The 13976-nt window shown below is 33.5% G+C and overlaps 2 protein-coding genes across 3 annotated transcripts; one reads left to right on the top strand and one right to left on the bottom strand.

Moving 5' to 3' along the window:
- Positions 1–4297: 4297 nt before the first annotated feature.
- On the top strand, positions 4298–6467 carry LOC106310726 (cytochrome P450 708A2-like). Of its 2 annotated transcripts, none has more exons than XM_013747947.1 (8): positions 4298–4513; positions 4600–4924; positions 5012–5164; positions 5249–5497; positions 5581–5673; positions 5750–5828; positions 5929–6035; positions 6122–6467. In XM_013747947.1, exons 1-8 carry the CDS (start codon positions 4299–4301, stop codon positions 6347–6349), a joined length of 1449 nt encoding a protein of 482 aa, XP_013603401.1. In that variant the 5' UTR covers position 4298; the 3' UTR covers positions 6350–6467. The 2 variants fall into 2 exon arrangements, with proteins under 2 accessions (XP_013603401.1, XP_013603402.1); XM_013747948.1 differs by having other exon boundaries at positions 5750–5832; positions 6122–6203.
- Positions 6468–10873: 4406 nt separating this feature from the next.
- On the bottom strand, positions 10874–12374 carry LOC106307950. The gene has a single exon (XM_013745049.1). The coding sequence runs from the start codon at positions 12130–12132 to the stop codon at positions 11230–11232; it is 903 nt and encodes a 300-aa protein (XP_013600503.1). The 5' UTR covers positions 12133–12374; the 3' UTR covers positions 10874–11229.
- Between the last annotated feature and the right edge of the window lie 1602 nt (positions 12375–13976).

Genomic DNA, 13976 nt, shown 5'->3' with positions numbered 1-13976 from the left:
TCAAACTTGAAGCTGAAGGTTTATCACGTAAAAGTGTTCGTCGAGAAAAATATAGATGGTATGAAGTTTTTTTAAAGAAATGTTAGTGTGGACGCATTAAATTCACAGTTTTGATGAAAAATGTTCTCTGCGTGACACCTAAACATTTTACTAAATAAAAGCTTCTCGTGAAGCTACGTCACCACGTCACATTCCTTGTAAATAAATTTTTAAAGTAAGTTTTAAAAATGTTTCTCCTTTAATATATAGGAGATTATAAGTATACGATTTATACGTTGCGATCATATGAAAAAAAAAATTGTGCACCAGTGTGTATGTCAGTACTGGTGTATGTATCGGTTGTTCATGTCGTTGTTCTATCACCATCAAATGGCTTTAATTTTTTTAATTTGGGAGATAAGAAGACAATGTAACTGATAAATAAGACCATTCTTAACTAACTAAATCATTATATAAAATCAATCATGTAAGTTAATAATCATATGAGCTAAATTGAATAATAAACAACACGAGGAATAAGACAATTATGGTTGAATCACATCCAACGGGAAAATTGGCTTTAGTCATAAGGTTTGCCTGACTTAGCTATTGTCTATCTTTTTGCATGATAGGTTATTCTAAAAGATCATATCCACATGCGTATATAATTGTATATTAAGTTTACATAAATTATAAGATTTGTGTATCAGTCTACATGTATTACTGTAACATGTGCTTATTTTGTCAGCATTATTTGGTTTTGTTATTAATTAACTGGGAGAGATTAACAAGACATCTCAACCAATTAACAAAACAAAAAACAATTAATGAACATGTGCAAATTTTATATTATATATTTGGCTGATTTCATGGATCAAGAAAAATGATGACATGGACTAACTAAAATTAATTTACTTAAAACAAAAAACTTATAGAAAACTTGAAAAAAATACCCTCATTTAAAAATGTTAAAGAATAATATATTGGATTAGTATTATCCTTCAAATGTTTTTACCTAACTGTTTATATTTTTCATTCATAGATATATAAAAAAATAAACTATTTAGATCATGAAAACAAATTTTTTTAGCGTAAAATATAAACATAAGAAATTCACACATAAAAATATTGATGAAAATTAACTTTTTTGTCATCAACATAAAAAGACTCATGAAGACACATTCATATAAATTCAAAAAAAAAATACTGTTTTTAATTATAAAAAGGTGAAATATCCAAAATATATAATAAATATTTTCATCAACAAATATTTATTAATAATATCTAAATTTTGAAAATATTTTCGAGACCAAAAATTGATGATAAAATTTTATGAGTCATTTAGAAAAAAGAATCAAGATTTTACTTATTAAATGATCATAATTTATTTTTAATCGTATAATATAAATGATAAATTACTATAATTTTTACAAATAATTTTTCTTTATAAAAGAGTTCTGAGATTTAAAACTTTTTTAGTTAAACATATACATATATTTAAAATAAAAATAAAAAGAAAAGGAAAATAAATAATTTAATTATGAATATTTTTAATTCATAAACTTCTCATTAAAATTAACATAAGACATTATAATAAATTATCATATAATCTAATATTATCATTAGACTTTTTTTACTAATGGATTTTTTTACCAAAAAATATAGAGTTCAAATTGAAATATAAAATTATTGTATTACATGATATGATTCCAAGTTTTAAGTAGTTTGCAAACATTGATTCATAACCTCTAGTTTACCAAATTATTAGATTAATTATGTTCTTTAGAGTCCTTAGATTAAGAAGCAAGGATAAAATAAATTTCTGGTACAAGTCATTATCATATCTAATTGATTTCTTATATTGGATTAATTTGGTTGTATTCACAATAATTTGCATCATCTAAAACATACTATTTAGTATTTACCATTATTAAATTTTATTTCTGATAAATATAAATATATTTTATAAGTGTTAACATAATTCATAATTTCTCTCTGCATAAAGTGTGGGTAGCTACCTAATCTAAAATATGTGGTTTGAAAACACACCTTTTATTACAATAAAAGTAATAATAATAATAGATGAAGATAATTATGTGTGATGTGATTTTTATGGAGAACAAGTTAAAGAAAAAAATGATTTTTTAATGAAGATAATTATGTGTGATGTGCCAGACCGCATTTCTCTCCCGTCTGCGTTCATCTCCGTCTCTCATGTCTTCTTCGTTGTTCTGTGGCAGTGAGAGTGGTGTTCGGTTGGTTCTCCGATTTATGGTTAATGGTGGCGGAGATCGCTAGAGGACTGCTTCTTCCACCGATATGATCCTCCCTCGTCTGAATCGGAGCTGCGTTGGTGGCGGTGGCGGTGCTGCGTCCCGCCAAGTATTTTTTCCGAGATTCAGTCAAGTCTCGCCAAGTTGGTGGCGGTGCTGCGTCCCGCCAAATATTTTCTTTATAAAAACATTTCACCAAGTTTCATCTTTATAAAATCATTTTACATAGATATATGAATTACTTCTTATACCCTAATTATACCAATATATTATTATAATTCATACATTTATCAGTAATGACTAACCATTCAAATTATTTCCAGTTTAAAGGATCCAAAATGATCTAGAATAAAAATGAGAGGATTTTGATTACATTTTCAAAGTTTGAATAGCCTAACAAGCTATTCTAACAATAAACATGTAGCACTTTAACCATGCCGGTCGGGTGGTCAAATGCGTTCCGTGAATCTCTAAAAGAATCTAAGTTCGAATCCGCACCACACCAGATTTTCATACGCCTGGTAACCGGGGCTTTTACATTCTTTCTCTGGAGAATGGTTTACTAACATATAGCACGTTATTTATCTATTTTTAATCAAAAATGTAGTTAATGATAATAATATGATTTTATTACTTTAGAACGTAAATCTTACTACTTTTAAATATATAAATTATATGATTCACATATATCTAAACTCCTTAAAATATGTTATTAAGTTAATTAAAATGAAAATTGTTGAAATCTAATCTATTAATAATATCACTATATGAAATAAATTTTACTTTTTCATATGATTTACGAAAGATACCACTAATTTTTGGTAAAAAGATAATATTTCAGTAAAAGTATCATTGTCATACAAAGGATGGAAAAAATAATGTGATATTTGGTAATCGGGACTTTTAAGAAGATTTATATATTTGGTTGTTCCTGGTATTTAGGATTCAAAAAACCTGAAACTCCACACAAATACTCGAAAATATTAAAACACCCAAAAAAATTGAAACTTTACCTCAAATCTAACTTGAGAAACTGAAAGTACCTAAAATTTATCCGAATACCAGAAACGTATTTAAAAAAAAATGAAATTTTACCCAAAACCCGAAACTATAACCAAAATATAAACCCAAAATTTAAAAGAATATACATAATATCAAAAACATTTCTAAAATACCCAAATATACCTATGGTGCCCACAAAAATTCGGGTACTTTGGATTTCTGATCGGGTAGGTTCCAGACCCGAACCGAAACACACATGTCCAGAAAATACCTAATATGTATTTTGTCCTGGATCCGGGCCTGAACCGAACCTATACTTTCAAGTCAGTTTTTGGTTTAATTTTTAGGATCTAGGTAAAATATTGTTCAAGACTAAAAAAGAGTTACATGAGAATGTACCTACAAATTTTAAATAAACTAATTCCTAAATTATATAATTTTATTATTCGGTATAATACGACTATGTAACATAATCATGTACAACAATTCCACAATACTAATTCATATCATATCAAACTTTGTTTATAATTAAGAAAATCTATGCGTTTTCGAAGCGCGGTTCAAAAATCTAGTTGCGACTTGAAATATCTTTTTACAAATCAGGAAAAATGTTTCTCATCTGCACAAGCATGGGGTAAATGGTGGAAAACATATTAAGTTTGAGTTTATGACACTGACATTACGATGTATATGACTCATAATGTCACATGTACAAAGTAACATATTATATGGTGAAAACTACAAAATCTAGGTTTAATCGACAAATCTAAAACTCTTGGGCAAAATCAAATTTATGAAATTTTAACTAAACATGGATTTTCATAATCTAAACTGGATTCATATTTAGATAAATAAATAATATAAAAATTTAGTTGTATGAAAGAAATAATATTTTTAAGTATTTATCTGCCGCTCTCAGTAGTAACTTTATTACAAGTTAACCTGGGAAAGTTCTCGGCACCAAACTAAAACCATAGACATATATTTGTTTATATAATCTAAGACAAAGTTGTAGGGAGGGCAAAACATCTAAACTTCAGAGGGATGAGTTTCATGTGGAACGTTGTGTATGTGATCATCGCCTTAGTGGTTGTGAAGATCAGCCAGTGGTTGTGGCAATGGTCGAATCCAAACTCCAAGGGCAGTGGCAAGCTACCGCCGGGGTCAATGGGTTTTCCAATCGTCGGAGAGACGTTTGAATTCTTTAGGTCTTCTGGATTACTCGAGATCCCACCCTTTTTCCAGAAGAGGATGCTAAGGTCAAACGTGTTTTTAATCCCTCTTTAGATGCTTTCTTAGTCACTTTCCTTAAATCTTAAGTTTGCGTGTGTATGAATGTTTCCAGGTACGGGCCATTGTTTCGGACCAACATTTTGGGCTCTAGGACGGTGATTTCGACGGACGCAGATGTTATCTACGAGATTTTCCGGCAGGAGAACCAGTCTTTTATACAAAGCTATCCGGATATTTTTGTCAAGGTACTTGGAAAAGACAATGTGTTCTTCAAGACAGGAGACATCCACAGACATATCAAACATGCCACTATGCATCTCATTGGCTCGGAAGGTTTGAAGCGAAAGCTGATAGGATTTATGAACCGGACCACCCGCGAGCATCTTAGATGGAAGGCTACCCAGGGCGCTTTCAACCTTAGGCATGCTGCTTCAAACGTAAGCTACACATCTTAATTAAGTAGCTTTTTTTTTTCTTTTAACCAATTTCAATTTCTGAATCTAATTTTTCTCTTCCTTTTGTAGTTGATAGTATCGTACATAACACCGCAGATGATTAGTAATCTAAAACCAGAAACTCAAGAAAAGCTTATAGATCATTTCAAAACTTTCAATATTGAGTGGTTTCAGTCACCTTTCGCCCTCTCTACCTGGAAGACTGTCTACAAAGTCCTTACGGTGAGAGAAATTTTCTTGAGTTTTCCAATTTTCCTATATTAGTAACTACTTGTGTACGAACTTACCCAATTAGTTTGTATTCAGGCCCGAAAAGAAGCAGTCAAGATAATTAACGAAGCTCTGGAGAAGAGGAAAGATTCAATAGAGAAACAAGGAGACTTCCTCGATACATTGCTAGAGGAGATGAAGAAAGAAGGCAGCATTTTTTACAAAGAGTCTATTGTAAGCCTCCTATTAAATATTGGATTCGTCTCTAGAGATTCCACTTCTTACGCTACCGCTTTAACCGTCAACTTTATCTCAAAAAACCCAAGAGTGCTTACGGAGTTGAAGGTAATTAATATATACTCATGTTATACACTTATAGGCCGAGAAGATATAGTTATTTCGATTGTCTTTCCTATATCATTTTTTAGAGAGAGCATGAGGCGATTGTACAAAAGAGAGACGATAAAGAACCAGGACTTAGCTGGGAGGAGTATAAAAACTGCATGCCTTTCACCCGCATGGTAAGAAAATTCCATTTTAGTACCCAGCAGGGAAATTGGGATGTCCATTTATATGATGTCTACGGATCGTGTGCAGGTTATCTACGAGTCGCTTCGGCTGGCAAACTTGGGAACCATAATCTTTAGAAAGGCTGTGAAAGATGTCGAAGTCAAAGGCAAGTTAGTAGTAAAGTGAACCACAACTACTCATATATCCATTCTCCAAAATATTGATCAGAAGTTGAGATATGGGGGACAATATTTGTAAATATGCAGGATACACGATTCCAGCGGGTTGGATAGTGGCCGTTGCACCTTCAGTGGTTCACTATAATTCTGAAATTTATGAGAATCCATTGGAGTTTAATCCATGGAGATGGGAGGTATTAATTTTATATATTTTAGTGTATCTACCAGACCATTAATTTCGAACAAGAATCATGTACTTAGAGCTTAATTTGTATGGCAGGGAAAAGATTTGCAGTCGCCAGGGTCTAAAACATTGATGGTGTTTGGAGGTGGAGCAAGACAGTGTATAGGATCAGATTTAGCAAGACTTCACTTGGCAGTCTTCATTCATCATTTTGTAACCACTTACGATTTCTCGGTGGTCCAAGAATGTGAGATATGTCGGGTACCATTTCCTTTCTTCACCAAGGACCTGGTTATAAACATCTCCCTCAAGTCTCCCAGCTAGGTGAACGCTGCAGTTCCATATCTGAAAAATCAGATCATAATAATATATTCCAATTCTCCTTTCATGCTTTTTTCCTTCTTAATGCAAATAACGAATAGTCCCGAGGAATGTACGAATCTTTCTGGGATTATTGGTAGATGGACTCTAAAGATTCTTAGAATTTGTAAGCTCCATTGCTCTTGGTTTATAAAATTTAAACATTCTTAATGAAATATGATTTTATTGTTTTGGTTGACTTTAGCATTCTTCTTTTACTATATCTAATTCATTCGCTTAACTTTAGTTTAAAGTCACTTAATATCCCTGTTCTAAAACTCGGCCGCCAACGTTCGACGGTGACCAAGCGTGGTGGATTAAAGCTATTCGGCCAGAAAATCGGATCTGAAATTTTTTTTTAAAGTTTTTTTTGATAATTTCAAGTTATAAATCGATTTACCTCCCTAATATACTAAGAAGCCAAAGATGGTTTTAGTTAACAAGAAACATTTGATACTTAGAAATGTTTAAAACCAATTTCTTTATTCCTTTCTTAAACCAATTATTTAAAAATGTTTTAATCGGTAAAACCTTTAAACTATTTTTGAATCAAAGAAAACATCTTTTGTCCTGCCAATCAGAAATCGCACAAACTCGGCTCCGACCAATGTTGCCCGGGGATAAACTGCTCAAAAATACACATATATATAATCTCTTAAAGCCATACATTCGAAATTCAAAGTACATGATTCCTACCAGGAGAGGTGTTCCACTCCGATCAAACCGACCTCACAAAATCCCCAACAACAAAATTATCATCTATCTTGACAAAGAAATAACTCCTCGCCCAGTTACCAGGCGAGTCATTGTTGGCCACCACTACTCAAGGAGGAGTCCCAAGCTTTGATGAAACTGACCTAAAGGCAATCAAGGCCTCGATCAGTGGAAGCTCCATCTTTTGGCTGACCTTGCAAGATAACCCAGTAGACTGATAATATTCCAGATCCCACTAAGTGTCAGTTGGGAAATGGCTCTGCCACACCTATCGCAATACTCAAGAAGAACGAAAGGAAAAGTAAACCAGTGGAGATACAACTTCAAATGCGCCTCATATATGGTAAAGTACCCCGCGCCAACCAAGACATGTCGGCCACAAAAGGAAGAAGAAAAATTGTCTTCACGGGGACCTCGAGAGACTCCCTCAAATCTTGAACCGACTCAAAAGCCCTAGAGGTTTTTTGAGCCGCAAACATCTGTTGGAACCGTTAGGAGACGGAGGAGGAGGAGCCCTCCTCGAGTTTCTCTTTGATCAAAGGCTCCATGGAAAAATAACAGATGGAAGAAAAAACAGAGAATAGAATAGAGGATAGAGAGAAAACACAATGCCAAAAGCGAATTTAGAGCATCTCCAAAGTACACAAAAAAATTTCTCTATATTTCACTCTAAAATAGAGTAACTCTCTATTTTAGAGTTGAATTTGCTTCAATGGTTCACTCTAAAATAGAGTTACTCCAGATATTTTTTTACTCCAGATATTTTTTTACTCCAGATATAGAGTTAAAAAAACAACATTACTCTATATTCCACTCCGTTATAGTGTAACTCTATTATAGAGTGAACCATTGGAGCAAATCCAACTCTATAATATAGTAACTCTATTTTAGATTGAAATATAGAGAATGTTATTGTCTACCATTGGAGATGGTCTTATAAACGAAAGTGAAAACCGTTCAATCAAAGTGATGTAATGGTGGCATAAAAGGGAAAGTAAAAAGCCCGAGAAAGGGAATGATTAAATTTTCGGAACAGTTCAACTCCCAAAAAGGAAAAATGATTCATAAGCTTACACATCCACTATACAACTGAATCAGTAATAAAGTCAGAATCTTGAACTGGGCCTCGAGTATCCTACGAAACAATGATCTCAAAAACCTAGCTTTGGAACCTACAACCGAGCTGAACGGCATCCTGAGACACGTCGGTCTCTAGGGGGCTATTGTTGGAGGCGGATTTCACCCCGATCTGAGAGTCCCACCAGAGTCGGATGGACCAAAAAAACGGACAACAGACCCATGCCCATCCCGAGCTAGACGAAAGGTCCATGCCGACCTCACATAGTCATACCTGAGCTGAAGGAGAGTCAAAGCATTGAGTGTCATTAATGGCCTTGATATCCGTCCGAAATTATGTCATTGTTACGATCGACTCCTGGAGATCTATAAAAGCAAGACCAAAGACAAAAGGAAAGTGATCGAATTCTCTTAGGGCAATATTAGGGCATCTCCAACCTCACTCTATTTTTCACTCTAAAATAGAGTTTAGAGTAAAAATGCTCCAATAGTACTATATTTCTCACTCTATAATAGAGTGAAAAATAAGTTTACTTCAAATATAGAGTAACTTATTTTTTTTTCATCATTCTATTTTCTACTCTAAAATAATTTCTGAAGTGGATTTTGAGATTCATCGGTCTCCTCCATGTGCCGCTGAATTTAGCACAGTGGAATATGTCCATCAACAGCAAGGAAGGGGGGCTCTTTCTGATGTGGTAGCGAGATACCAATGATGCATAATAAAATTAGTCTCATGGAGATTGGAGGAAGTTACTAGAATGGATGTTCTAGGGATTTGATGAAGGTAGTTAGCATCCACATCTGCAACATAAGTAACAAAACACATTGCTTATGCTGAAAGATTTATGCCCTCTTGAGCCACCACCTTGCAAGGACGTTTTAGATTTTAAGTTATGCAAAGGGATGTCAAAGGATTTTTTTCCTGTTTACTATATGGGTCTGTTCTTTTCTCCATCGGATGAGCCATCTTAATTTTGAAAATCAGCTGGCTAATCCAAATTGAACCATCTGGATGGAGATAGTTCTATCAAAATGGTATAATGTCTATTTTACCCCTAGTGTAATTCACAAATTACAAACCTAAACATAATATCATTTTGTCACACACGAAAATTGACAAAACCACAAAAACACATTTTTCTGTCAAAATCTAAAAACTCATTTTCCGTAAAAAACTAAAAACGCGTTTTCCCGCCAAAACAGCAAAAACATGTTCTCCCCTCCCCAAACCACAAAAAATTCGTTTTCATGCTAAAACCACAAAAACGTGTTTTCACGTCAAAACCCCAAAACACGTTTTCCCGCCAAAACCACAAAACGCGTTTTTCCGCCAAAACCACAAAACGCGTTTTTCCGCTAAAATTGCAAAAACGTGTTTTCCCGCCAAACAGCAAAATGTGTTTTCCTGCCAAAATGTGTTTTGCCGCCAAAACGCGTTTTCCCGCTAAAATACCCTCCAAACCGCAAAAATGTGTATTTCCCGCCAAAATCACAAAACGCGTTTTTCCGCAAAAATCACAAAAACGTGTTTTTCCGCAAAAACGTGTTTTTCCGCAAAAACGTGTAAATGTATTTTCCCGCCAAAACTGCAAAACGTGTTTTCCCGTTAAAACTGCAAAACAAGTTTTTCCGCCAAAACCCGTTTTCCCGCCAAAACCCCAAAATGTATTTTCCCGCCAAAACTGCAAAACGTGTTTTCCCGTTAAAACTGCAAAACAAGTTTTTCCGCCAAAACCGTAAACATGTGTTTTCCCGCCAAAACCCCAAAAATGTGTTTTTTCGCCAAAACCCCAAAAACGCGTTTTCTCGTCAAAACCCCAAAAACGAGTTTTTCTGCCAAAATCGCAAAATCTCATTTTCTCGCTAAACCGCAAAATCGTGTTTTCACGCCAAACCCGAAAAAATCTTGTTTTCTCGCCAAAACCGAAAGTTGTATTTTCCCGCTAAAACTAAAAAATCTTATTTTCCCGCCAAAACCGAAAAATCTTGTTTTCCCGCGAAAACCGAAGTTACAATCTGTTTATTACCAATACTTTTTTAGTTTGAAACTTTAAAGTTTTTTTTTTAAATACATGTTTATCAATCTTTTTGTTTATTATAAGTTATTACTGTAATAAATTTTTAATATAAATCCAAATAAAAATTTATATGAAATTATAATTTATAAACGTCAAAATGGTAATTCTAAAACAAGATATTTGACTGAATTTTGAAAATTCTTAAACAAATAATAATGGATTCTACTAAGATTTTTGAAATCCAATAACCAATAACAATAGATTCTTAAAATTCACAAACTCTACACAAATTCATCTCCCAATAACCCCATATAATATTAGAGATAATATAGTTAAAATTAATATCAAACACATGATTAAATCAAAACAAAGGCATTTTAGTCATTTGTTTACTAAATTCATGTGGATGGAAATGAAAATAGAAAAACAAACATAAGGTTCATTTAGATGATTCATCTAGATAAGTCATCTGGAAGGACAAACAAACAGTCCTAAAAATCTGAATGGATCATCTGGATGAGATCATTCAGATGAATCATCCACAGATGGTGAAACAAACGGCCCCTATATGTATTTGATCACTTCGTATGTATAAAACTTATAAAACCTGATTCCTCATGATCTACAAAGAAGATTTCAGTAATGATGCTGGTGATGTTTATATCTTGCAAATCACTAGGAAATATAACAGTTACTTAGTATATTGAACTATCGAATCTGATTCCTTGCATTGCCATCAAAACCTTATCTTTCATAAATTAGAACAAAAACATACCACTTAACAAAATGAGGACTGACAGACACAAACTACTTGTCTAAGAGAAGAAACAAAACAACACTACCTTGAAGGTACATGACCATATATGTGCTGCTAACAGTAATGATGATGTTGGGAAGATGTATGAGGATAATAAAGCAGCCAGCCACCTTGAAGTTGGAAGACCCGAGAGATGCCCACAACACTCGAATTAAGTGAATCTGTATGGTTTTCACAAGTAATGCTTACCAGAACTGACTATTGGTGATCAATGGTTATGACCTGATGGTGTAATGGGAGAACTCAGTCTCCTGATGCTTTCCAAAGATCAAACCCTCTGTTATCCAATCATTTGATCCATCTTCCTCTTCTTCTTTAGTAACCTTCTGTTCCGACTCAACATTTTCCTTCTTCGTCTTCCCATCAAGAGTACAATGCTGTTCCGAGTATCCATCATTCTTCTTCCCGTGGGAAGTAGAACCCTCTTCAAAGCTTCCATCACTCTTCTCAGCCTTCCCGTTGGATTCATCAAGAGTGGAATGCTGCTCCAGTATCATCTGCTTCTTCTTCTCAAGCCTATCCCTAATGGCCGCAGAAGTAGCAAGAGCCTTCGCAAGGCGTCTCCTTTTCTTCTCAGCTAACCTACTTGAACAATGCCTTTCCCCCCAACACGTGGGAGGCTCCTCGTAGTGTCTACCACACCCCAGCCCGACATGACCCAGCTTACCACACTTGTAGCAAGACACAGCCCACGATGACGACGAGAGCGCCTCGCCGCAGCACATGTGGCCAAAGCTTTTACAGACATAACATCGCACATCCTTCAGATCATCCTCGGAGTATTCGTACTTGCACAAAGACATATCATGTCCCATGTCTCCGCATCTTAAGCAAACGGACCCGTCGTTAGGACAAGAGTCGTGTCCCATCGAACACTGTTCCCCGACATGCTCGAAACTAGCGCATATAAAGCAGCGTTTCCTAGGAGGATTTGCATCTTCTTGCTCCCAAGAGCTATCGCAAGAAGAATCAGTCATCGAATCAGCTTCGTCGGGAGGGTCGAAGTACCTTGCTGGACGAAGAAGCTTTTTCAGAACCATGTTGTTCCATGTTTCTCCAGATTCTTCAAGATTCATCTTCTTATCTTCCTTATACTTTCCTCCATCATCAACCATCATCACAGTATCGTTCACGCTAGAACCGCAGAGATCCGACCAGCTTCTTCAAGCTAAGATCCGACAAGCTTCTTCAAGCTTCTTCAAGCTAAGATCCGCAGAGACCATCCGACCGATTCTCGACCCCGGTGATAATGCATTCTCTAACAGGTTCAACGTAAGATCCTCCTTTTGGTCTTTCGTCGCAGCCGTCGCTAACTCTAGTGTCACTGTCCTCGTCTTCTCGGAGATCGGATCCGCTAAGGTTTCGGATAGGTTTATGTTGGGATCAAATTTTATTGGGCTAATGGGCTTCATTTCGGAAACGCCTAATACTGTTACGACGAGTCTCTTTCAAAATACAAACTAGCAGATTTTCTATAGTTTTATTCAAATATTTATTTTTGTTAAACATTTTCATATTTTCTATATTTTATTATTAATTTTAAGTTTGTGAATAATTTTATTTTAGAGTTGCCAAAATATCCAATGTGGTATGTATTTTTTATATAAACTACAAAGATTTGGATATATATTTTAGAATTTTTTTTATTTTTCATAAAACACATTTTAAAAGTGCTGTGGCACAAGTTTAATGTGTATTAAGTTGATTTAAAGAAAATTAATATGATATGTTTATGTCTATTTTTTTTATCTTTTAGTATAAATATAGATATTTGAGAATCAGAATATGATAATACATCTATTGTTTAAGAGAAAAGACTTAAAGTACCCTAAATTAGTTACTATTTTTAAAAATATACTTAATGAAAAATATTTTAACATTGGTTGTATAGTTTAGTAATTATTGTTTATGATTTAATATTTACGGGTTGGATTAGATTTATAAACTTTTATAAATATTTTATAAAAAATTTTAAATATTTTTTAATTATTTTAAATATTTATAAATGATTTATGAAAATTAATTTAACTTTTTTATCACAAATTTAAAGTATTCATGAAATAATTATCTTTTAAAACTAAATTTGAAAAGTGGTATCAAACTTGCGGTAAAACTAAAATTATTTCTCTATTTAATATGTCCAGGATAAAATTCAGTTTTACTTTTTTATAGTTTAAATATGATAATCTATCATTTTAACTCATCTCATTTAGTTAATTTTTTTTTATTTTTCTATGTTTTTACAATTGAAATAATATAATAACTTTTTCATGTACTCTCATATTAATTTAAATATTTTGAAAATTTAATTAAATCTTAAAAGGTTGCAGTTCTAATTACATCAACTGTTACATTTCACTATATAATCAAATAACACAGATACTAACTAAGGGGGGTGTATTGAATCTGAAATTTGAAGTAATTTGATTTTTAATGAGTTTGTAGATGATTGCAGGAGAATTAGAGATTTTGGTGTGATTTTTGTTAAAACACTCTAGAATCTCATCTAAAACAGTGAGATTTGGATTTTTATTTTTATAACTAAAGAACTCCCCTCAAACACTCTAGAAACAATGAAAGTACTCTAAAATCTCCAACTTAAATTTTGTTCAATAACAGTGGATTTCAAAGTGTTTTATGAAATGATAAGTTCAATAACATTGGATTTTAAAGTGTTTTTTAAAATCAATGTTTGAATAACAGCGGATTTGTCATTTTAATACAAATCACGTGAAACTCTTAGTTGAATACACCCCACTAATTTTAGGCCATCAAACTCGTCTAACTCATAAATGATGTGCACGGTACTCGCCTAAACGAGAATATTCTTAAGACATCACATCAGTGTTTCAAAATAGGGGTGAGCGTTTGGTTCGGTTTGGATTTTAGATTTTTGGAGTAAGGAATTTAAGTTATATTCAAGTGTTTATAAATTTCAGTTCGGATCTTTGAATACATAAAT

The sequence above is a fragment of the Brassica oleracea genome, chromosome C8 (assembly GCF_000695525.1).
Source record: "Brassica oleracea var. oleracea cultivar TO1000 chromosome C8, BOL, whole genome shotgun sequence".
NCBI classification, from domain to species: domain Eukaryota; kingdom Viridiplantae; phylum Streptophyta; class Magnoliopsida; order Brassicales; family Brassicaceae; genus Brassica; species Brassica oleracea.
The sequence above is the reverse complement of the archived record's forward strand: the minus strand, read 5'-3'. Positions and strand labels throughout refer to the sequence as shown.